Here is a 26327-nt window from a genome sequence, read left to right on the forward strand (position 1 = left end):
CAATTTATATGTCAGTTCAGTGCCTTACTACAGACTTAGAACAGTCCCTATGACCGGAGGGATGATGTACTAAATGTATCAGAGGCTGAATGAACCCCCTACCTGGCATCTGTATGGGCTTTTTCAAAATGCTTCTTTTCTTCTCTCTGGCTGTTTTCTCAGGCAGCTGTGCCTTCTTTGTTTCCGCGGCAGCCCCCTCGGCGGCCTGGTTCTGCGACTCCCTAGATGTTGCATCGCACTGGGGCTGCACAACACTCAGCCCGCTGTTTTCTAACGCTTGCTGCAGAGACAGAAAGCACAACAACACAATGTAAAATGCAGCACGATAGCGTGGCACATCAAAAACTCTCTAATCAAACAAGTTTCTTGGACATGACAAAGAGCCCCCTGTGCTTAAATAATGCAGGTAACAAAATCTGCAACAACTGTGGGATGTTGTCATGTCAATATGGATAATACTCCAGGCAAACGTTTCTAGCATCTTTGCTGAATGCATGCCACAAATAATAAATGCAGTGTTGACGGTCTGAAGTGCCTAAAATTGAGTGTAGACTACATTCTCATTCGTCTAAACCATTCGGACATCATTTAGGATATAATGGAACTACCTGTTCTCCAGTTTTCACATTTGGGGGTCTTAATCTGGTATAAACCCCAGACGTAACTAAACTTTGGGCTCACAGGATAATCCCCAGATGACAAGAACAAACCCCGCTGGGACAAGTATTATGGCATGAACGGGGAGATCATTTAGATCTCAAAGATGAGATGATCTCGTCTTTCACTCACCTGCAAGATGTCCTGGTTGATGGCCGTGTCCATCGAGATGCTTGGCTCTGGAGGTTGTGGATGAGTCGACTCTTCTGTAACTTGTTCAGACAACTCTAAAAGCTGCTGAATGACATCTGTCACCCCTTCGCCACCCTCTGACCCCCCGGGAGCCTGACCCGTCACCTCGGTCTCCTGACAGAATGAGAAGTAAAGCAATCAATCAAACATAGTGGAGAGTAACGTACCGAGCATTTAATTTGCAAAATCAGGGATAAAACTACATTAATTTGTTTGTTTGTATATTAGAACTATGTATTGGTGCTGCATGAGTCACTGGCAGTTTGGCCTTGTGTTATTATACAACTAAATGAATGCGGACAGTGATTGTGATTAACAAGCAGGGTTGTTGTTTGTCTGGAAATAAGAGGCACACAACACAGACAAAATAATGAGCAATTTTCAATAATCACCTAATTAGCAAATAATATATAACATTATTCACTGAGCGCTGACAAATGGCAGTTGTGAATGAAAGAAAACAAGAATGAAAGGCATTACACTTGGGTTTCAGATTGTATGTCAGCTGTAATTTACTTGAAATAAAACTGAATGCCTGAATAAATGATCAACAGGGTTGTGGGGGTTAACAGTAGTTCAGGGCTACACCTTGAGTGCTAATTAAAGGGAACATTTAAGCGCTTTTAAGCATTTTCTGCAGAGAAATTAGAGAAGAAAGCAAGCTACACAGGGCTCCCAGCCTCCCAGCCCAGCCTGAAGTGCTGATGAAGAAACCGTTTTATCCAGATGCCTTGATGTCAGGATTAAAGGGACAGTTCAACATTTTAGCAAATTTGCTAATTGCCACAATCTCAATAGTCAGATGAGAAGGTACATTCCTTCGATCGTCAGTGCCTGGTGTGTTAAGATTCGAGAAGGGGAGGAGAGGATGCAAGCATCTTAAAACGTGTCAAGTACACAATCAAACAACTCCAAAACACTCTTGTGGACGTGTTGCGCGTTGGCTACCATAGTCTTCGCACAGACAACGAATATAAAGAAAAAGATTAAACACTGATGTCAAGCAAGACAACAATTCTGGACATAAAATCTATCAGCAGTTTTGCAGAAGTCTGAGAATCCTAATATCTAAATCAGTGGCGTGACGAGCCACTGAAATCTGCAGCACATGTCATGAGCGACAGTAAGAGACTCAAAAGGAGGAATGCGTTTAAGCGAGTGCACTCTAATGAAGATGAAGTGTTGCGCTGTGCCACAGAGTCCTGTGTGATTTGCACACTGATCCCTTACCGGAGTGTTGGCAGGCACCTCGATCACAGAGATGTGCATCTTACTAATGTGGGCGTTTAGGCTCCCCAGCTTCTTGAAAGCACAGCTGCAGTCCATGCACGGAAACAGAGGTGCACCTTTTGACTGTGTGACAGAGAGACAGAGAGAGAGAGAGAGGGAGAGAGAAAGAGAAAAAAAAAAGATACTGGATTTCTTCTATTTGCATATTTTTATGGCAAAGTTCAGACTTGACTTGCACTCAAACAGCGCAGGTCAACAGTCCAGAGCAACACAGAGTGTGGTGCAAAGTGTGTGCCAGCAGGTTGGAACTGCTGGAGAAAAGTGTCAGGTGTGATGTGCACTGGAAGGGTATCAAGAAGGAAAAGACAAGTGCACAGAACAGTTGTGAGAGCATTGATACTGCATTGTTTAGAAACACTGAGGAAAAGACTGGAGCCAGAGCAGCAGGAGGTAGAGGAGATTAGAACTGTTGATCTTCTCCCTAATAGTAAACCAGGACAAACAGGATCAGGAATGAGGACGTCAGACAGACAGAGCAGGTCAGATGTTTTGGAGGTGAAACCAGAGTGAGGCGGTTTGGACATGTTCAGAGGAGGAATAGCAAATACGTCAGTAAGGAGGATGCTGAGGTAGGATGACTGGAGGACGACAAAAGAGATTTGTGTATTTATTTAGTCAAAGAGAATGCGACATTAGTTATCGCGCGAGACGAGGACGCAGAAGATCGGCTGTATATGGAGACACGGGATTGGCTGCAGCACCTGAAGGGAGCAGCCAAATGGGGAAGAAGATAAGATAAGGCCGCTCAAGAGGTTCGACACATTCACTCTCAGACAACGCCGATGTGGACTCACCTTGGAGAGTCGTACATCACATTATAATTCAACCTGTGCAAGCGAGGACCATTCGTCAAGGTGACAAAGGACCGACCTCGATTTATCATACTACGGCGTAAACAACAATATTTGCACATCGGTATATATGTCGGCGATGTGACGGATATTATAAAGTGAAGAATATTAGTAAATAAATAGTCGGGCAAATTGTTTGTTGCAATATTGTGTTGCATAAACAGAAACGGGAGCAGGCCGAGATAATAACTGATTAACATAATATTTCATCCATCATCCTTTCTTAAGGAAATGATGCATCTGCTATGTGGATAGTGTAAAAATGGATACATTATTCAAACAGTCCTGCTGCGGGGCTTTCAGTGATGATTTAATTACTGGCTCCCGCTGGAGCTGTAAAATGTAGAACTCAGATAAAGCATGCAAAGATTTTGGCCATTATACATGCAACAAACAAAAGTCCAAAGAAAGAAAATAAAACGTTTTAGCAAGAAAATCTCTTCAAAGTGAAGTTTGTGTAAAATATGATTTTTTTTAAACTCTTAATTTCAAGGAGGCTAACTTGGTTACTGAATGCTGCACAATTTCCAGCACATCAGAAAATAAACATGAGACCTGTGGGGGATAGACTGACACTATTATCATGCGTAATTGCTAAAAGCAATGCATTTCATACAGAAATACAATTAATTTCAGTGTCATGCCCCGTGCTTCTTTGAAGCACCGAGGAGTAACTGGGAGACTTTGAGTGAATAATCTCAGGTCAATGATACTTCCACAAGGACTGCATACGGTCAGCATTTCTGTGTCTCAGTCATCTGCCTCTCATTTTGGAGATAATGCTCGATTTCCCAGAATGATTCTGCACCTCTTTGGGCTCATGGAGATATTTAAGAAGGGACATCGAATCGCCATCAAATCGAAATCCTGAATGAACCCCGAAATCCCATCCTACTTAATAGGACTTTGATGACTAGTAAGTATGGGACTTAATGTTCAAGCATAAGTCAAACTTCAGAAGCCCTGATGAGCAGTCCGCCGCGTCTCCTGTGATGTGGATCACAGAGCTGGAAGCTCTCCTTGTACATTAGACGTTGCAAATCCACTGAGGCATCAGCGCCCCAATTAATCCACTTTAAAGAGTCTCTACCACTCGGCCACAAAGGAGGTCTTTTCACAGAGAGACAGATCTCTGCAAAGGGACCGACACTGAACTGAAAAGCAGAACGGATAAATGATCTGAGGTCTTCCAAAAATAAAAAGGATGAATGGACTTAGAGGACAAACAAAGAGCTGCAATTTCATCTCAGTACGTTTCCCCGCTGACAAGCAATTCATCAAGCTGCCCCGCTGAAGTGAAAGAGGCAAGGTGTGAGCAGGAAGGCTGGTTATTTGATCTGTAGGAGGAGGGGGCTCCCATTAAAAACAAACAATTCTTGGGAAAAGCAAGAGGAAAAACAACTAAGCCTGGCACCCTGCGGGCCAAGCCGACGCTCATAAGTCACGTTTATCATCATGCAAGGACCACATATAAAAACATAACTCTCGTAATAAGGAGAGATTCCACAGTGGACAGGTTACAAAACGCTGACCATCGCAGTTAGAAGATGCAGAGACGTTTCCAAGAGTGTGTTTCGCAGACGTTGCTGTGAGTTGTTGAGGGAGACACCTTGCAACGCAGCAGTTTGTCGCTCTCACCTCAGAATGAACCCTCTGGACGTGGGAGTGCAGGTTCCCTCGCTGGGAGAAGGAGGCCGGGCAGAACATGCAGAGGTGAGGCTTCTCGCCCGTGTGTCTCGCCATGTGAGTCTGCAGCACCACCTTCTGGTTGAAGGCCTTGCCACAGTGCGAGCACTTGAAGGGTCTCTCGCCTGAGAGTGAGAGAGAGAGAGAGAGAGAGGAAGAGAAAGAGAGAGAGCAAGGCAGGATCAAACATAGGTCAGACTCCACAGGAGGGTCGTTGGAAATTAAAATGTTCACTTCAGAATTAAAGCTAACAACTGAAGGCTCGGAGTGAATATTAGAAGCTATTAACCACTGCTCTTTGTTCAAAGTGGCACTGCTGGGGCTTGTGCATTGAGAGCAGAAGATATTTAAACAATCATGAAACTATAATAACTTTCTCCTCTACACATGGCCCTAAACTTATAAGCAGAGGTATTTAAAGATATTTTTGCAGCCACTGTGAAGCCTGAAGAGAGGCGACCCAGAGTAGGTGTGCAAATTTATGAACACCAATGTACGTGATAGGAGTGAATAAAAAAAATATTCCAACCGGACATTGTGCTCCTCGAGTGGCTCTCTCCCTCATCAGCGCACGAGCGGCTCAGATTTACAAGGTGCAGAGAAACCGACTACATCTGGAATTAGTCACACAGTCAGCCAGCCAAACAAATTAACGCGTGGCTGATGAGCAGAAAACATCTGGGTGGGAACTGCTGTTAACCTTGGCTGAACCCAGACTCGGCGTTCAACAGTAGTGAACTTCAGACTGCATGCGGAACCTGACGCTGAGTGACAAAGCTGTGGAGTGGCTGATATCTTGTTGTGAAGACAATGAGGAAAAACTCATCAGAGCAGGTCTTGGTTCAAAAAGACAATCATGAGACTCGGTTGCTTGAAACGATATCGAGGGCTCACTGGGAAACTTTTCGATGCACCACACCACACAACGAGCTTCTCACCTGTGTGTATTCGTATGTGCCTGACAAGCTGACTGGGCTTCTTGAAAGCCTTTCCGCAGTGTTGGCAGCTGTTTGCGAAGCCGCTGCGGTCGATGTTCTTCTTGTAATTCCTGGAACTGGAAGACAGGGGCCTGCCAGGGAGGAAACACACACCGAGGTTATACATGCAAGAAATGTGCAGCATTTATCAACTTGGCATAGTGCAGGTATTTCATTGTTTATTTTAACATTTTCTGCTTTTTTTTTTTTTTAAATACATTGCAACTTTCAACACATGAAATCAGATATTAGACATTGTTATGCAGGTGGACTTGGTTAGTAACTGGTAGCTAATAAAGTGGCCAGTGAGTGAATAAAGTAAGATCACATCAAAACTTACTTTATTTACTTACACGTTACAGTTGCTGCAAGGTTTTATGTGTTGACCTTGGTTATCTATGGCCAGCTCACAACACTGAACTCTCTTCCCTGTGTATCAGCTTATTTCAGGGCGGAACATATGCTGCTGGAAACTGTCTGTGGTGTACACTCTGTTCCAGACAGGAGATGTGACAAAACTATACGTTCTAACTGTTGAACGGCAGAGCAATCATCTTCTTTAGACGGGAAAAAAAATAAATATTGCAGATAGTAGATATTAGAGCAGCATCCACAAAGGCTGCACTGGAATATCACATAATCATGTATGAAATAACAGAATATTAATAACTGATGTAAGACAGACTCTGCTGATGCTTTCCGTGTCAGTTATGTATCAAAAACCTACTTTTAGTTGACTCTAAAGAACTGATCTAAAAAGAAAAAAAACACTTTTAGTGTCACTGTATTAAGTCTTTCAAATGCTAATCAGACTCTGACTCACATGCACTCGCCTGTCAATAGCTCCTTAGACATCGAATAGCTGTTGGAGCCTGTTTCAACCACCTCCTGACTCTGCTAAATGAAACCAAATGGAGTCTGCGATCCCTCCTGACCTCATTTTGGTGTGACTCTTCATGTGCTCCTTGAGGTGCAGAGACGTCTTAAACTCCTTGTCGCAGGTCTTGCAGGTGTACACCCTGACGCCCGCCAGTTCCTTGCGGTGTTCCTCCAGGTGCAAGGACAGCTGGCTCTGCAGGACAAACTCATCGCCGCACTCGGGGCAGATCAGATTCTGCAGTGTTGAGTTTGGAAGACAGAGGACGCAGTCGACAGTGGTCACTGCTAGAGGGGAGTAAAAGGCAATGGCCTCGCGCACGGCCGGCTGGACTACTGACCTCCTCCTTTTCGTGCAGCATGATGTGAGATTTGAGGCTGGCGATGCGGGAGAACCTTTTATTGCACACCGGGCAGGTGAAGTCGGAGGTTTTGTGTGTGGACTTGTGGAGGGTGAGGTTGAACTCCACGTTGAACGTCTGCGGGCACTGGTCACATCGATGAGGCTGCAAGAGGGAGAGAAATGAGTCAAAGGTTCTTTATGGCATCTTACCGGTTACCGGAGGAGGGTAATTAGAACATAAGGAGAGCAATAAAAATGACACACTGCAGTGTTAATAGTTCAGGGGAGCAGTAACAAACCTCTGAACCATCTGGTGACACAGTCGATGCAAACTGCAGGACTTTTTTAGTATCTATCTACCAAGATCAAAGGAAACATATTCAAACGCGGACTAATCTGAGCACAGAAATTAAATTGTGCATGCAGAACCAGGCAAATGCAGTTCATTGTCAATTAAGTTAGAATTCAAGTTTGGGGTTTTTGACATAAAACAATAAATGAAATGCATTCTGTTAACTATGTCAAATAAGCCAACACGTCTAATTTTTTGGAGTCAAGGTCAACTTAATCAATAGTCTTTAATCGGGCTGGGCTTATTTACTCATCTTATCACCCCCGTTGACGAAATACAGGGACACACATGAGACATACTGTATGAAGAATAATATAAAATAGAGGTTCATGCTGCTGGGAATGAGAGGTTTGAGAAGTAATCGAGACCATGAATCATGTTGAGAACTTGTTACATGAGAACAATTGTTAAGACCAATATTGAGACAGACCTTCACCAAGTCTTCTAGGTAAACAACAGCAACGACGGGGCTTTAAATTTCAACACTGGGCAAAGGATTATAGGACCATAAAATCTGAGCGCTTACAACTTTGACACAAAGATGCGAGAGCACATTGCAGCAGAGGGTTATGGTCCTCCACTATGGTCCTCATAAGTCTAATTAAACTCTCATAAAGTTGTCAGGCTTTTATAGGCATACAAATTCAGAAGCAAAACAGTTTCTCTCTAAAGATTCTATTTATATATGCACTGAATACATATTTATGTTTTTAAAGATAAATACAAAATATAAAAAAATAAAATCCAACCATCCTCCATAGCAGAGCAAGGCCCCTTTCAGCAAAGCGAAAAAACAAGCACCAAACAAACAATAACGATTCAACACTTTTCTGGCACCTGGACTTGCACTTGATGTCTTCTAACAGCCATGAATGCAAGCACTTGGGTGCTGCGCTCACCTTATCGTTGATAGCACGATCACGCGCGTGCTTCTGAGGCTGGCTCGGAGTGGTGAAGATCTGAGGGTCTCCATCACCCCCCATTTTCCCCTTACTGTCACTGGGATCCACATCTGGCCAAGAAGTGAGACAGAGACAGAGGAGGGCGAAACAAGAATACTTTCAGTTTGCTTCAAGAGACTTTCAAACACTGAGGACAGAATGCAGACAGAGTTGTGGCATGATGCCATTTTTACCCCACCCCCATTTTTAAGATAAAGGTGAAAAGTCCAATTAGGCCTGAATTACAAACTAGTGCAAACAAAGGGCTGGTTGTGCTGTCTGAATGCAGTAAAACGAATCAACTGGCAAGCAAAGGTTTCTTTCAGCTCAAATATGCTGCACGAATAAAAACACAGAGCTAAATCTGCATCAAAAATGTAACACAAACAGAAGTGTGGTGTGGCCTTTTCACTCGTTTTTGCTTTAAAATGCTGTGGCATCACCACTTTTTTAAAAAAATTATTATTGCGTATATATCAATAAGCAAAGCAATCGCTGTATATATATGAATGGCACACTTTACGGTCATATTGACTGGATATTTTCAAATGTTTATTTTTCTATCCCAGTCTGGCATGATTATTATGAAAACAAAAACAAAACTCTACAGAAACAAAACACTTTCAGGCTGCCTAAATTATTATTATTATTATTATTATTATTATTAGTAGTAGTAGTAGTAGTAGTAGTAGTAGCAGTAGTAGCAGCAGCAGCAGCACAATTTTTTTAAAAATTCTAAAATTCAATGACTGTTGAACCGCTGATATGGTTCAACAGAAAAACAAGCACGTTTTAAAGACAAGGTTGAACTGAAACTAGCATAATGAATCCAAAACTATTGGGCGAAAACGTTACACGATCATACGCGTTGGAAAACGTGGGGACATCCTGCTGTGACACACCATTGATCTGTATTCATGAAATCGAGCAAAGCATTTTCTACCCAGGTTGTGATGATAGTTTTGCCGCTGTCACCCATCAGCTTTGTCGCACCGGCACATCTGTCACAGTGGGGGCATCGCCAGGACAGAGTCGCATCAAATAACCCCGAGGCACATTTTTCTCATTTTGTGTCAGCGCTGATGTGTTTAGATCGTGCGCGTCCCCTCCAGAGGGGGGAATCGTGTTTCGTTTCACTTTGCTCAACTTTAACGTCATCTCTAATCCAGATTAATGTCGCGATCCAGCGTTCGTACCAGCAAAATACTGGCGGGGCAAAGTGACTTTGGGGCGCAACTGAACGGAGCGAGAGGGACGTTGACGGGCGGGCTGCGACCGTTGACATGTGAACAGCCACCACGCCGCTGTGCCGAGCGAGATAAACAACAATGGCCAACGTTTCGGCATGTTAGCTTCCAAGCTAGCGGAAGCGGAGCGGGCTAGTTAGCAACGTCAGGCTAGTAACGAATATCGTTTAAAAACTGCACTCAAGTGCAAAAACAACAGAGCGGCCGCAACTGCACAACGTCGCACTTCTTGCTCTCACGGGCACCAATTTAGACTGGAAGCCAATAAGAGGAGGCACCGAGATGTTATTAATATCATTCCGCCTCAATCACTCCTTCGCCGCACAAAGCAAAGCCCACCCGCAATACTATATCCGGGGACTATATCCACCACATTGAAATGTTGTTATTAAAGAGCCCGGCGAGTTTGACTAGACGATACGGGGTTTTTTGGAAAGCCTATATTCTGTACTTTTTATTCGTCCCTTTTTCGGACTTATTACCTGTCTCGTCGCTGCTTTGAACTCTCAGTTTGCGAGGCCGGCCCCGCGGCATAGTTCCAGTATTCGGAGTGGGTGTGCTGTGAACGATTTGTTTTTCAAAATGGCGACTCGTTCATCGGTAGACACCGCTGGTACCTCAGAAGACACACAGCTTACCCGGAGTAGGGAGACATCTACCGACCGAAAAGCAGCACACACGTCATGTTTGGCATCGTGCCCCACGTTGCACAGCGTGCAACAAAACTGCCAATGATCGAAGACGCAGAACTTTTTTTTTTAATATTTTATCATCTGGCTATAATCTTGCAATTCTATGAAACAACACGGATTAATGTAGTAACTAAAAGGAAATTATTGGTATCATTAAAATACACCCCAGCTCTTTATTGTGGAGCAACTACATCTTAAACTCACTTTGCAAAGCCTATTTTCTGTTGAGGGAACACATGAGAAAAACTATTTTTTTTGAGTTCATAGAATAAAAATGTAAATAGGTCATTTGTGTTTTTTATTTTTTTTTATTTTAAGAAAACAACGTCCTACGAAATGTACCACATTTATGTTGTGCCTAGGAAAATAAACCATGAAAAATTAAGGTTTGCTTTGTACAAATTAATTTTAACAATTATATATTTCCAACTTTACCATTATCCAATTTACAAATTAATAATGGCATAATTAGTATTGAATATTAATGACTGATGTTTAATACACTGGAAGTTTATAAAGTGAAGTTATAAAGGGTCTTTATTGTTTTCAATTCTAAACCTATTTCATACTTCATTCACTTTAGTATTGGCTGCCTACACATCAAATTCTTTTTATTTATTTTTTTTGAAGGTCAGTTCTAAACAGTTTAAACACAAGTATATTTTGTTATCCAACAGAGGAAATCAAGAGTTGTAAATGGTTTTGCTCATTGAGGGCCATCAAAAAAATGTTACACCTCAGACTGTTAAACATTGGCAGATACACAGCGTAGGCTGTGGATTAAAAGTAAAACACACGAAACCAACAAAGTGCTCCTTTTTGCTTTCAGATGGTGAATCATGACAAAAGGCGGAACACTCATCCAAATACCCAACAGCAGCTAGTTGCTTGATCCAGAGGCTGCGGACTGACTGCCCACTAACAGCAGCACCTACAGTGACTACCCTAAGTAGCTTCTATTTTAGTCACCTTAAATGTCACTGCTGGCTGCCAAAGTTGTGGTAATTGTAATAGTGGGGAGAGTTCTTTATGATCTCTAACCTACGCCAGTGATGCAACAGTTCTCTTGCGTTCAGTCCACCAGAGATAAAGTTGTCTCGTTGTAAAGCATTTTCGGTAGTCACAAAAGTAGTCCGTCAGCCGTCCAAACTGTTGCTACAGTTGCTGCAAGGTTTTATGTGTTGACCTTGTTGTTTTATTCACCTCTTTACCAGCCTGCACACAACACTGAACTCTCCTCCCTGTGTTATCGGCTTATTTCAGGGGATATATGCTTCTTGAAACTGTCTGTGGTGTACACTCTGTTCCAGACAGGAGATATGACAAAACTAATACTTTCTAACTGTTAAATGGCACTGCAGGAAGTGGGTTCTTTAAGGGGAAAAAAGCCCAACTAAAGTCTATTCTGATTGCCAATATTAGCCATTCGAGCAGCCTCTAACGTGGCTGCACTGGAATATTAGTCACATCTAAAATAACATAATGATAATGATAACCGATGTAAAACGGGCTTTACTGATGTCTTCTATATCAATTATGTATCAAAAACCTGCTGTTAGTTGGCTCTAAAGAACTGACCTCAAAGCAAAAAGCATTGTTAGTGTCACTGTATTCAGTCTTACAGATGCTAATCAGACTCTGACTCACATGCATTCGCCTTTCAATAGCTCCTTAGACATCGAATAGCTGTTGGAGCCTGTTTCAACCACCTCCTGACTCGGATAAATGAAACCAAATGAGGTCTGCGATCCCTCCTGACCTCATTTTGGTGTGACTCTTCATGTGCTCCTTGAGGTGCAGAGACGTTTTAAACTCCTTGTCGCAGGTCTTGCAGGTGTACACCCTGATGCCCGCCATTTCCTAAAAAAATAAATAGATAAATAAAATTTAAAAATAAACTTCAAAGTAGACAACGCAGCTTTACATTTCAACACTGGCTAAAGAGTTGTTCAAGTGCCATAAAAAACAGAGTGCTTACAGCTTTACCACAGAGACACTGTGCTAATTAGACTCTAATTAAGCCTCTAATTAGTCTCATAAATTCAGAGTCTGGCATGTTGTGTGAAGGTTGTCTGTCAGGTGAACAAATACTACATTTGGAAAACATTTTGACACAGGAATTGGGTGAATGGATGGCAACAATCTGCCCAAGTAATCTATGATACCTGACCCTATTATGAAGTGCATTTCTCTGAAGATTCTATTTATTTATTTATTTATTTATTTACGCTGTATTTTAAATCAAAGTCAATACAAAAAACACATTTCTAATAATCCTCCAACGCAAGGCCCCTTTCAGCAAAGCAAAAACAAGGAACCATAGAACACACTTTTCTGATACCTGAACTTGTATTATTAGTACTCGTCCTTTTACAGGCATGAATGCTGGCACTTGGGTGCTGCGCTCACCTTGTTGTTGATCTCGTACTCACGCAGGTGCTTCCGCAGCTGGCTCTCCGTGTTGAAGATCTGAGAGTAGACAGTGCACTTTGTGTTTGAGCGCTCCATTACTGAGATTTCCCACATCTGTCCAAGTGAGAGCAAGAGAGAGCGAGAGTACAATTTAGTTCAAGAGACTTTCCTCTGAAGACAGATGGAAGACAGAAAGCAGGCAGAGATGAGACATGGCGTTAGCGCTACCAGCCTCTTTAAAACACAGATGCTCTGTCCAATTTGTTTTAGCTGAATTACCAATTGATGTCATATACAGCCCCATGTAGATTTATTTCAAATGCTGTTTTGACAAAATAATCAGTGGGCAAGTTCAGGCAAGTGGCACAAAAAAAAAAAACAATAAAACAAAAACAAGATAGTTGCCCTGCGTCAACATCTGCAGGTATCTACAATAACACATTATGAAGATCTCTTGCAATTATTTGCTTTACAGTGCAGCGTCACCAAATGTCGAGTATTTCGTGCCATCTAGACATTGTCCAGCAGAGGGAGTCATGAGTCATAAATGGCTTTGGTCGTTAACGGCCGTCGACGTTCCAGGAGAAACCAACAAACCGACTGTCCTGATACTTCCTGTAGCGGAGGAACACTTTGCGCATGTCTCTGTCAGCTTTGCTCTGTGTGTCACCGTGATAACGACTTGGTTATGAATTGTGCTGCTGAACATAAGGCGGCTGACTTGCAGGATGACTGGCTACTTTCAAAGAGCACGCCAGATACCTTTCTGTGTTCATACTTGGGATCTTTTCATAGATGCACAATGACAGGAAGTGAGGAGAGTTTCTTTTTTTCATCATACAGAATAGGCACTCTTTGTCTTGACCACAAGTCCCGAGGGAACAGAGCTGTGTATAGAAGAATGTCTCGCTAAGAGTGTGTGTGTGTGTGTGTGTGTGTGTGTGTGTGTGTGTGTGTGTGTTACACATTGCTATAATTAAATTAATGGCAATTAAATTTATAAATCAAAACATTTGGCACAGGATAAAGAAATGTATCATTTGTTATTACAAGTAGTAATATTTTAGAGCAGCAAAGGGCCACCGTGCAGTCCCCAAGTGCATCAAAGCATTCTTGAGAATGTGTGTATATATATATATATATATATATATGTATATGAACAACAACACCGAAACACAACAGCATTTGAACAGCAAATAAAACAAATAGAGGTGAGGCATTGAAGGTTACAACAGATTATCAGTAAATGGGCACACAGGCCAAACAATCAAAGCTCTAACTGTAGCATTTTAAGTGGGCAAAGACACAAGAACTTTCTACTTACTGTGGAGTCTGACTCAAATGGTGTTAAAAGTAATGAAAAATCTATGAGATTCTAATTCTTTAGGTGTTCTTCTGTACCGAGGAAGTGTTATTAAAATTCCTGTCCTAGCTTTCATCCTTTTTAAATGAGCGGCAGCATCTGTCTTTTTTTTTTTTTTTTTGGCAATTAAAGGCATTAGTCAACCAGAGTGCCTCTAATCCAATTGAACTAAAGACCATCGATGATTCTGACACTGTTTACAAACACTGGGGAAACAGTTTTCCTTTTGTCAATAGTCTCCGACACAGCTGTTTTTAATTGAAAAAAGATAACACAAGATTATCATGAACATGAAAACTGATGCCATTTGCTAACATGGTGTTATCTGTTGCAGTTATGTATGAAATGTATTGTCTCGTGACTCTAGCACACGGTTATTTCAGTTTGTTTTATGATGAAGCACTGTAGAAAACAATCATCCGTATAAGAACCAGAGACATTTTTAATCTTGTAAAAACACTGCACACCAAACATCAAGCTGTCAACTGTGGATGCACACGGGTTGCATATGGGTGTGCATCTTTAGCAGAATATAAATTAGACTGCATGTCAGCCTCTTTGCCTCTGCAACATTTCTTTCTTTCCATGCTGGCCGACAGGTGAAAATATGGAGTTCTTCGAATTTTTTTATTTTATTTTTTTTACTAACCGGAATCAGTCCCTTGACTTTACATGCCTTAGCAACCAACCAAGAGCATGTTGTGTAATAACACTGGTTCCTGCCAAGTCACCGGCTACCCTGCTTGTTCACTGGCAGCTGTACAGCTGCACTGATCTCACAGCTTGAAAACAAAAGGCTGGACATCACTGTGACCTTGCGGGACTGTTGACCTCCCCTTTCCCTTCCGTTCCCTTCCCTGTTTGTCGCCGCCGTCGACTCCGTGGACCTCTTTCTTTTCGATCCAACCGTAGCGAGAGGAGAGCCATCAATCATCAGGATCGTCGTGGGATCTGGGAGTGTAGGCTCGACGGGAAGCACACGTCTGTGGGAGGCACGCCGCGCTCGCGTTGTTGAGAGTCGCACTCCTGGTCTCGTTCACGGTAACAAGCCTCGCAGCTGTGACACACGAGCTTCCCCACACACCCATCGAGACACGAGCCAGGCCTGATTTTCTGATTCACTGAATGAAAAGGTCCCCCCTCGCTGTTCTGGTCACTTCACACTGAGGCAGATGACGGGTCAAGTCAGTCATGAAACAAGTGATAAATACAGCAACGCAACATGGTATTCATATCTAATATTCATGTATGATGTTTAGCAAAGGCCCCGGCTATAAATTGTTGCTGTGACCTTGTTCCGTTTCATTCTCCAGCGTGGCCGGGCGTCTTCTCCCAGGTGTGGCACGGTCTTCACCTCTGCGCTGTCAGGGATCGCTGCCTGGATCCATGAGAGCGATCATTCTTCGGCATCACGGAAACAGCTTCTGACAGCCGTGGCCACCGCGGGCATCCTCCCCTGAGACCATTCTCAGCAGGGGGGGACCGGGGAGGTACAGCTGAACCGAGCAGCACACAATGCGGTCGGCAGGCTCTCCTGTCTCACCGCGGTGAGCAAGACACCGTGCTTTTTTTTTTAGTGGAAAGATTCAAGGCACAACGCATAACAGACGACCCTCGCGACGATCTCCCCAATATGAACGGCTGCACTGGTAGGAAAAATGACACAATGGCACGAGCCATCTAAAATTACACAGTCGGTTTCAGATGCGGTTCTCTGTGGTTAATATTCAGTATGTTAAGATGTTCACAGCTTACAGGCTGTGCACAACGTCACATGTGGGGCTTTAAAGCTGCTGTGATGAGCCAATTATTGTATTAGTGTATCAGCAGGTTACTTTGTTCCCACTGTTCTTTCAAAAGGTCTTTTTTTTATTCAATTATGAAGCCTAGGGGTTGCATATTATGCAAAGTCATTATTTTTTACTTCCACTACACAACTACTACTACTACTACTAATAATAATAATGATAACAATATCTCTATCATGTCAATAGAGTCCCCATATAAACATTCCCTTTGTGATGTCACAAGGGGAGCAAGAGATTGGCACTGCATCTGTCGTGTTTCAACAAGGCATGTATTCCAGCAGGAGGCGGAAACCGACAGTTTTGGCAGGATGTCGTAAACAGAGGGCTCAATACTCTGTCGAGATATTTTCAGATCAGATTTTGTTTTCCAGGAATTAATCGTGCCGGACTGATCTACTGGAATCCAGAGATATGAAAATGTATATAACATGGGGCTTTGCAGGATCAGTCCAGGATATTACTCATCGTATCACAAGATATGTTTTTTGGTAAATGTATTTGTACTGCGCTGTACAAAATGCAACCTTTAGACCTTTAATAAAAAATAAACTAAATGTAATATCACAAGCAGTTCAGTATATACTGTATGTACGGCGTCATATTTTGTATTTTATTTTTTTATGTTATTTTACTTTTATTACGGTAGTTCCGTTGTCAAGATGCTATAAACATGAATCTCTCCTTGACATCAATAAAGTATCTATCTATCTATCTATCTATCTATCTATCTATCTATCTATCTATCCATCTATCCATCTGTCTATCTGTCTATCTATCTGTCTATCTATCTGTCATCTATCATCAACAGCAAAAGTATTTTCAATACATCAGTATACACAGAGCATGTATTTATATCGAAACATGATCTTTGCAACGCACCGTAGTGTCGCCGCCAGCTGTGAGCTGCTGAATGTGAGTTGGTGCCGGAACCATCCGGCTGCGTCTCACCCTCCCATTGTTCTCTGTTAGTTTGCCTCTGCCTACCTTTGTCTTTTGTCTTGCGCAGTTCTCTGTCAGCAGTGCAGAGGGATGTGGCGATAAGGGAGCTGTTTCTGCATATCTACCGTTTAGCCTCCCACTGGGTGCTACGGGGAACAGAAGGTAAAGGATGGGAGGGGCTGTCAAGGGGTAGGAGGGGGGTGCGGCGATGCAAAGGAGGAAAAAAACAAAAACAAGACAAAAACAAAACATCACCCACAACAAACATGCAGTCAGACAGCCAGCCAGCCAACAAGGAACATGCATGAGCTGCAAATCCTTCAGACAGAAAGAAAAAAAAAACAACAAAGCAAAGATTCAGCTGTGCTTAAAAGATAAAATGCCATTGCAGGAGTGTTTTGTGATCAATAATGCATGACTGTCCATCTTCGGAAAAAGAGAAAGCCCCTCCGAACACACCAGAGGCATCAGACACTTTTCATTTCATGCTGAAGGTCAACAGGGCAGCATGGACGGTCCCTGCAGAACGCACACACCAGGAAGTAAACACACACACACACACACACACACACACACACACACACACACACACACACACACACATTTGTGTAGATTTGTGCTGTTATGACATCGAGAATGCTTTTAAGGTGTGAAACGTGGAAGTGTAAAAAACAAACAGAGTATTCAGCTTCACTGTGGACGAGTAAAGCACAAGAAGCCACACATGCGTAGCAGGGTAGACTGAGAAATAAACTGTGATGATGTCACAATATGGAGACAAACCACAGAGCCCCTGTCTTCAGATATTTCATCTAGTGCAGGCATGGGCAAACTAGTGGCCTACCAGTCAAAAGGTTTGTCCACCCTGCTCTAGAATCAGTTTGTTTGTTGTTGTTGTTGTGGGTCAAATAGACGTTCCAGGAGACTTGCAGTCATCAAGAGCACGGCAGGAATTCTGCATCCCTATTTATCAAATCAAACAACCAATATTACAACATTTTACAGTTATCACAAGCCTGAGTCTTTTTGCAAAGTCATGAGTCGCTCCCAAACTAAACAGAATTTCCAAGAGGGCTGCTGGGTATTTTGCACTATCTAGAATTTGCAGCAAAATGATAAAATGACAAAGCTCTGCAAGCTGGTATTTTTATGCTTAAATATCGAGCGAAGCGTTAGTTCTGACAGGGCACGACGTCAGCCTTATTAGTATTTCCCGCTGTGCGACCCTAATTAGCTGTAGGCTGACATCACTTCCCTCAGCTCCTATTGGTCAGCCTCTTTAGAAGTGGCTGATCATCTTCCTCTGCTTCTTCACCGGCGATCGAACAACCCACCTCCTCCCCTGCTCCTCCATCACAATAAAAACTAACATTTTCTCTGTCGCTCTGGTTCTGCACGGCTGGCTCGTAGTTGCTGCCGCTGGGCTCCCTGCGTCGCCTTTCACGATGGCTCGTGAAGGGCAGGAAGAGCTTCCTGCCCAGGCCTCTCACGCAAGCGCGTGGGAGAGGGAGTCCCCAGACCGAACCTGAGCTGCCCTCCCTGCCTGATGCCTTTCACGATGGCTCGCGAAGGGCGGGAAGGGCTTTCCACGCAAGCGCGTGGAAAGGGTGGGTGGGTGGGGGGGGGGGGACCCCAAGCAGAACCATACCGCCAAACCTAACGTGCTTGATTGTATAATAGCATTGTTCATTTTGACAAAGTGACCCTGTCTGAACTAAAATTAACCCCTGATCAAGCTGAACCGTGCTTTGGTTCAATTTGTGTGACAGCGTGGATGCTGAATCTTTTAATTTGTTTTCCCGAGAGGGTGAAACAAAGGGGAAGGACAGGGGCGACTGCAAGGGAGTTCAGAGAAGTGTGGTAGAGAAAGCAAGCAACAGAAGGAGCAATTTTCCACACACACACTGAAGTCTGATGGCCGCACACCAACAAAACCAATCAATGTGAAGCATAGGCAGGCAGCCATATACTTAATAAAGATGTAATGTATGTTCGACATGTAAAGCCCATTAGTCCTTCCACCGCGACGCTGTGTGGAAAAACAATAACCAACTGGACCAAAAGCTTATCTTGAGGCTTTGGACAAGACTTACATTTGCAAAACGTGTTGCAAATAATGATTAGATTTCAACCTTTGTATTCTGTCTTCTTTCTGTCCTCTTATTTTAACCAAAAGGTATTGTCATGAATTTTGATTATTACTGATCACTACCTTGATGCAAATTCACGCCTGTATGGCCAGATATTTTCTTATTTATTTTAAGTTGTTTTGTTTTTTATCAATGGCCATCTGTTTGGTCCACATGGCTGTTCAATACATAATCCCTCCCCACGCTGGCCTTATGGTGACGCCGTGCTTGCCCATCCCCTGCTGCTCAGAGGCCGTCTTCTCTGCTGATTTCCCTCAAGCGTCCTCGCATCTGGATGCTAAATTACTCTGACCGCCGCTGTGGCTTCTCCTCGGCCCACGACATGCATATACAAATACACACCAGAAACCCACCCACCCACACACACACACACTGACACTGTCACACCTCGTGCACACAGCTGTGCGGCATACACTATCTGCGACTTGCCAAAAGCAAGACATACTTAGACATATACACTGTATGTATATGACACGACTGGTTTACAACTCTACTTTGAGCAACACTTCCAGGGCATGCACACGGTTGGTACAAATACAGTTGGTTACAGTTACAAGTTACCCTATTGAAAATGTATGCGGGTAACTATTTCAATTACTTTATCAAAGTGATGTAACTAATTACATTTGATTACATTTCGATTGCTTTTTCTAAATTTCGATTAAACGTTTGTTTCTGATCCTTGATTATTTTTGCCTGCACAAACGAGCACACCTGTGGGATCACACACACACACACACACACACACACACACACACACACACACACACACATCACACCATTAAAAGGCCGGCCGGTTCCCCGCACGGCCGTATAGCGACTTCCTGATGTCTTCTTCCTCCTCCTCTGCAGGGGCGCTCACCAAAATCCATCTTCTCCCAAGCCCCAAACCTAATTACAGGTGGAGATGCGCCGCGCGAGATGAAAAGCTGGGAGACGCTTTGATGGATGGCGGGCTGCTGCAAAAACAGAGCAAACAGGTAATTAACATGACAATGGGGACGAGGACGGAGGTCTCAAACAAAGACGCCGGGGAGGAGGGCGCGTGGGGGTGGTGGGGGGTGGGGCGCGTGGGAGGAGAGTTGTGTAGGGAGGGTGGGGGGCAGAGACACCAAAGTGGAAAAAAAATGCAAGAAAGAAGCAAGAGAACAGAAAACTTTGATGTGTGTCCGCCGTGCCAGCTGAAATGGGCCAGATAACATTGGTTTGCGGGGGGGGGGGTGAACTGACCAGACACTCGAGCGGAGGCGTTGAAATGTTGTACCGCAATAAATTATTGATCCTTTGACAAAGTACACCTCATTAATTTTTCACTCCGCCGCATTTATGGGCGCATCACGCCGGGCTGATGTTTAGATACGTCAGATGAATGGCGGGGAGAGCCGCCGCTCCTCTTCAAACACTCCACAGATGTGACCAAATTATCCGGTTTCGCCCCTACCCCATTCAGCGCGCGTCCTTATCTCAAAGACACATAAACCATTAGCGGCCGACGCTTGAGCCGCCTCATTAAAAGAAACGGCGATAACGGCGAAAACGTGAAGTGAAAGCAGCTCCGGCAAGAAAACCTGCAGTTCAAAAGGAAGTCGGGAGGGAAGAGGAAGTTGACTGCAGCGATGAGGAGGTGCAGTTTGATGAGGTCGGGACGACAGCGATCACTTTTTCTTCCTCCTGCTGTCGTCAGATCACCGTCGCAAAGTGTTTTACGCTGTCGTTCAAAACCGCAAGCTTGGAGGGTCGTGAATTCACCGCGCCGGCTTGTTAGCAGGTGACGACACGCAGACTGGGGGAAAAAAGTTCTCAGGCCTCCGATGACGCGCAGTGAAAGTGACTTGGGGATGAGGGGGGGGGGGCGGGGCATGACTTCTGATTGACAGGTTTCGGAAGATTGGACGCGGCCGTCGCCCCGTCTGCAATGCAGCGAGTGGCACCGAGAGATCCCGTCGTGCATCGGCGAAAAACAATGAGCTGTCTGCAGGCCGACGAGTCCAACATCAGATCGCCGCCAGCTGACGGTGTTGTGCGGAGGGGCTTGTTTGAATATTTGTGATTGTGGTATTACAGCTGCAAGCCTCTGTACGAGACAGTGGATTTAGTGGGAAATGTGGCTAAACGGCCGTCAGAGGTGGATGTTGACAAGGCACTGCAAGGCATCGTCATGAGCATGTAAAAGAACATCAGGTCCCCCCCCCACACAAGAAAGAGAAAAAGAAAGAAATAATAATGACTATTTATTTGTCAGTCGACAAGCTGGACAGATGTTGTTACAAGTACAGACTCAATATGTCCTACTGCTTGCCTTCTCGTTTTGATCGCAGCCAAACCGTTGCTACACACCTCTGCTCCTCAATTCGCCCAGTTGCCTCCTTAGCAGCGGGAAATGAATGAGGAAGTTTTGGAGATGGATGAGGAGATTAGGCAGATTAAAATTCAAGAATGGATAATTGTGTCCAAAAACCGGTACGTTTTTCAAACTCAATCTGTTTTGGTATTTCTCACTGGAAAAAGCAGAAATGACAAAATGCCGTAAGGCGTATTTTTTTTTTAAAGCATCATTGTCAAACGGAAAACAGGTAATAGGTAATATCATAAAAACATAATAACGATAAAATATAATGGGACATTTCAGCTGCTGATTGTTGTGAATCTACAACTGTCAGAGAGTTCATGACAAAATCCGATCTTCTTTTGTTACGTTTCTGCTGGAGAATGTAATTCAAATGAACATTTTTTAATTAAAATCATACCCCAAACGAAACACTGCACCCAAAGATGATCTGCTCACTGTCCAGATTCCTTATGAATAACCTCTTCCTGAAACTCTTCCCACTGGCGGGTCATGACCTGTATCTTTTTATCCTTAAACATTGCTTTTATTATACAAGGCCCCCTTTAATTCCCCCCCATCTCCCCACATGTCTATAAAAAAAATGATATGATCTATTATCTCGCCGAAATGACGTGATAAATTCTTGGTCTCTCGTCCACCTCTGGACTTAAACACGCGCAGGGAAACGCTGTAAAGCGGTCGCTTGATGGCCCATCACATGATTGAAATCCCCAGTAATTCCTACGCTGGGCCCAAAACGCTCCTGCGGGATTAACGTTGCGGACAAGACTCCTTTTGTTTTTGGGATTTCAGTCGAACATTCTCTCCAGTCGTTGCACAACCGCCAGAGTCCTCGGCTGATTTCGACACCGCCAACCTGTCGCCGTCCTTTAACCTAGCGGAAATTAAGGCGACGATCGTGTGCAGCGCAACAGTTTTTCTGTTTTTTCGCGTATCTCTGAAGGGGTTCGCGGAGGAGGCAGCGAACGCGAAAAGGGAGGTGGGGGGGGGACGCTCTGAAAACTCGCAGCGCGCATTTGTCATGCTTTCAAGTGATTCACAAATGAGCGCAGGCGAGGCTTTGTGAGCAGCGGGAGCGACGGAGGAAGAGAAGAGGGGGGCATTCTCAGCCGGGAGGGCTTTGTGCGTCTGCGCATACCCGCGGCATATAGATGGTGGCTGGAAGTTGTGTTTGTGCGTCATCGCCGGTGATTAAGCCGGGAGACACAACAGAGCCACTTGTGGTACGCGGGGGAGGGGGAGGAGGCCAGAAAAGGGGAAATGATGACGATTATGATAATGATGGTAAAATGTTTTTCTCTCACTTTTTTCAAAACTTTATGCTCTGGAAACAACAGTGAATGTCTTGTTGTTGTTGTGTGTATGTAAATGTATTCTTTTTATTGTAATATGACCTGGCCTTCCTCTGACTTTACACCCACTCACTCACACTGCACTCTCGCCCTCTATATATAAGACACGTGCTGCCATTTTCACCACACATTAATAAAGAAATGGGCCCTCTGACATGAATCTTTGGCCCGCTGTCCTCTCACTTCTTTTGACTCTGGATCAGCAAACTCGTTGTCGCCGGGCAGCAGCTCTCGAACAAAGATGAGCGGGAACAGAAAAAAGAAAAGAAAAAAAACAGACAGGGGTCGAAGTGGGAGGAGGAACAATCTTATAAGCCGCCCATCCCCCTCCTCTGGCTCTAACAAGAAAAAAAAGCAGTGGTTAATAACAAATCAGACCTGCTCTCGTGAGTAATCTTCTGATCTTTTCTCTATGTGAATTACAACCAATTCTGTCTGTAAGATCTTTGCACGTTGTATCTATTTGTCATAGTGTATTGTGCATACATAATGTATTGTTTCTAGGTTTTTAGGACAACGGAATAAAATGAGCATTCATGCTAACTCCGGCATATTTACGTTGATGCTTTTGCTGACATGTCAATGGATGTGCCTTGTCCTAATCAAACAAATAAATGAAAAAAAGAAAAGAAAACACACGCCTTGCCATGGTTTCCTCCCTCACCTTCCTATACGGGACAAGTGTTTTTCCAACTAGGCAATCGGGGCCTTCAAACCAACGCCAGCCCGCGCAGGGATGTATTGCTATTCACGGCCGCTTGGCCGACCCTGAAATTGATTAGCATAAATCTGCTGGAGCCGCTCCGTCGTTCAACAGGTTCCCCCTGCATTGAGCGGGAGGAGCAGCTTCGGCTCGCCGGCTCCCGGGCGACGTTGACAAACGGTGTTTAGGGTGCGACCCAGGGGCAGCGCTCGCTCCGCGTTCCCCTCCGTTCTCTTTGGCGTGAGCTCACAAAACCAGCAGCGCTTTTTCCGTGTCAGCTGTTTTTGAACGTGGCTTGTGTTCGGGAGCCATTGTCACCGGGGCCCCGTGTTTGAAGTGCGTGCGCGTATTGTAAGGATGGCGGGGGAGGGTGGGGCGTGGGGGGGTAGAGCCACTGTGAAGTGGACTGGAAGGGTGACCTCCCGCCCGCACTCGCACTCACACACACCACACTTCGGTATAGTAAAACACAGATAGGCCTAATTACAAAGTGGGTCTGAGCACTTGGGGCAACACAAATAACAGCTGTCTGTGGCGTAAGTAGGAAAGTCAAACATGCAGTTGCGTACACAGCCACACAAACACACGCTGTGGGTGTAATTAGCGGGATAAGTGGAGGGCATCTTATGTTGTTGCATCATGTTGTTGGTGTGTTGGTGTGTGTGTTTTTTTTTGTCTTTCGGATAGATGTTTGTTACTCCTGAAGTTGACAAACATTTTTTTTTTTTTTTTTTGCTTTTTTTTTGCAGCTTTCTGACCAACAGCCGGACAGCAGCCCGTAGTTGGAATGGCTGTCGCCTTAAAAGACAGTTTGCGAAGACCCGGCCCCTCAGCCTTTGTTGAAGAGGGAACTTATGTAAGAAACAGGGTAATTCATTTTTTTTTTCTTTTTTTTTCACCTATTACCTTTTTGAGAGGAGAGTGAAACAGTAATTCCTGTCCTTCAGAATTGACATTTATGTATTTCCAATTTACTGCATTTAAAGCATCCGTTTGTCCTGTTCAAGGAGTCCAGGTGACGTTCAGCGACAAAAAAGGATGTCCGTGTGCCGATGCAGCAGGTGTCCCTGGAAAAATGGTGATAAATACAGATTTTGACGTGACATGGATTCAGGCAGGCGCTTCAGCAAGAGTGTGGAAAAAATGTTTTTTTTGAATGTCCCCTGCTTGTTCCAATGACAGAGGGGGAAATACAGATGGCATTCCATTTCTTAGTCATGTATTCCGCCAATGTATACAATGACTCTTAGATGGGGTTTAAATTTAAAATAACTGACTTCCCGTTTTATGGGAGAGTCCCTCTAACAAAGCCCTGGTATTGTGTGTGTGTGTGTGTGTGTGTGTGTGTGTGTGTATTCCAGCATTTTATGTTTTGTTTGTAATCTATATAGACTTGATTCTCAAATAAAGATCCTACTTTTAGACCCAATCATTCATTCATTCATTCATCTTCCATACCCGCTTCTTCCTGAGGGGGTCCGGGGGTCTGCTGGAGCCTATCCCAGCTGTCATAGGGCGACAGGTCGCCAGTTCATCGCAGCGCTACATAGAGACAAACAACCATTCACACTCACATGCACACCTACGGACAATTTAGAATGTTCAATTGACCTCACATGCATGTTTTTGGAGTGTGGGAGGAAGCCGGAGAACCCGGAGAGAACCCACGCAGACACAGGGAGAACATGCAAAGACCAAAGGCCCCGGAAACGAACCCACAACCTTCTTGCTGTGAGGCGGCAGCGCTAACCACTGCGCCACCGTGTCGCCCTAGACCCACTCAAGCAGATCAAATTCAGACATTTTACTTGTTTAACATGAAAATACCAGATACTGACTGTTCATTTATCATTGAACAAGGTCAGTTGAGAACTGGTTCTCATTTACATTTGCAGAAAAAAGATCATACATTTAGACATTATGTCAGTTGTCAGATGTGGGTGCAGTTTGGAGCAGATCCTTTATTTTCTTCCTGCTTCTGTTTAGTTTAAAGGCCGTAATATTTTCAAGGAAGGCTAGTAAGACAAACAAACAAAAATCACTATTCTTATGTCATAAAACCAGCCAAGAAGTTTGAAATTCAATTTTTAAAAAAAGAAGGGATGGAATAGGAAAACTATAAAACAGAGTTTACTTTATTAATAGAATCAAAAATTCAGTTCCTGTTTGTAACTCGACAGTTTTCCTGTCACTACAGCTGCTGAACATGCTTCATATTCTATTATAAGTCGTTGTTTTTTACTCCCTCGGTGCAATCCAGAATATTTCACCCTGAAGAGCTTTTGCAGTTGCCGTCTTGATTTTTAAGTCGCAGAGACATTGCCTAGATTTGCATCAAAATAAAGATTGTTTAAAAATATGAAGGCATCTAACATTGAGGAAGAATTGCAGCAACTTTTTTTTTTAAGTGTTATTTTTTTAAGCGTTAGTACTTTATGGATGTTTGCCTTTCCAAATTAGCTATTTGGCCTGAAATTTGTATTTCCTCTTATTCTCTCAATCATTTTATTTCCGTTCCCCCGGATGAATATTTCTCCAGCAGAGATTTCTTTCTGTGCCTTTTTTTTTCACCCAAAAACCTGAAATCAATGCGTGAGCTGCTTCGTTTAGGGAATCTCATGGACACATTTCAACAGAGGAGCATTTACTGCCGGCTGCAGTGTTCACTAAATTGAAGTAATAGAGCCTCATGCCAGACAATAATGCGAGTTAAGTCCTTTAGGGCAAGGAGCTGGAGAGATGGCCAAACAAAAGATAATCAATATCATATGATGTGTGGCCTGGAGTCTAGACCAGCCCCTTGCCGGCATAACCATCACATGCCTCTGAGCGCTTGTCTACCACCATATTCAATGTCAGACACAATGTCAAACAGCCAGCACGTTGGCCGATGTGTTAATTAGCGCGCCGCTGCACAAACAAGCGGTGCGCTGATATAAATACGGCGCAAGGATAATGTTAGAAGCAATTTAAAAAGTAAGGTACAGGATACTGCGGCTGTGACTGCATGTCTACAGATAAGATTAGTGACATATAATCTAAAAATACACAGGCCTTACTTTTTTTTTACTTAAATATCGCATCTGTCCTGTGTAAATAAATAATCTCTCAGGTCTTTCAGAGAACTGGAGGCAGAACCTGGGTGT

The 26327-nt window shown here is 43.8% G+C and overlaps 1 protein-coding gene and 1 long non-coding RNA gene across 6 annotated transcripts in view; both read right to left on the minus strand.

The window, feature by feature from the left end:
• The window catches only part of znf236 (zinc finger protein 236), a 37227-nt gene extending 24600 nt beyond the window's left edge, over positions 1–12627 (minus strand). Inside the window, exons 1-9 of one of the 5 annotated variants that reach the window (XM_076012913.1) lie at positions 9895–10041; positions 8124–8236; positions 6871–7035; positions 6589–6767; positions 5615–5745; positions 4629–4801; positions 2080–2202; positions 790–963; positions 103–280 (exon numbers count right to left, since the gene is read on the minus strand). In XM_076012913.1, coding sequence (XP_075869028.1) covers positions 103–280; positions 790–963; positions 2080–2202; positions 4629–4801; positions 5615–5745; positions 6589–6767; positions 6871–7035; positions 8124–8236; positions 9895–9946 — 1288 coding nt within the window. In that variant the 5' untranslated portion in view covers positions 9947–10041. Of the gene's footprint in view, positions 1–102; positions 281–789; positions 964–2079; positions 2203–4628; positions 4802–5205; positions 5359–5614; positions 5746–6588; positions 6768–6870; positions 7036–8123; positions 8237–9067; positions 9689–9894; positions 10042–11863; positions 11965–12513 lie in introns of those variants that run through there. The other 4 variants (XM_076012915.1, XM_076012914.1, XM_076012916.1 and 1 more) reach the window with 4 other exon arrangements.
• A 1470-nt stretch (positions 12628–14097) lies between these two features.
• Positions 14098–16422, minus strand: LOC142879563 (uncharacterized). Its single transcript, XR_012925322.1, has 2 exons — positions 15171–16422; positions 14098–15042 (listed from the first exon to the last, which is right to left on the minus strand). It is a non-coding gene; the product is annotated as an uncharacterized LOC142879563 (long non-coding RNA).
• Between the last annotated feature and the right edge of the window lie 9905 nt (positions 16423–26327).

This window comes from Nelusetta ayraudi, unplaced genomic scaffold (assembly GCF_046127955.1).
Source record: "Nelusetta ayraudi isolate G7.1 ecotype Tasmania unplaced genomic scaffold, CSIRO-AGI_Nayr_v1 ptg000136l, whole genome shotgun sequence".
Lineage (NCBI taxonomy): Eukaryota > Metazoa > Chordata > Actinopteri > Tetraodontiformes > Monacanthidae > Nelusetta > Nelusetta ayraudi.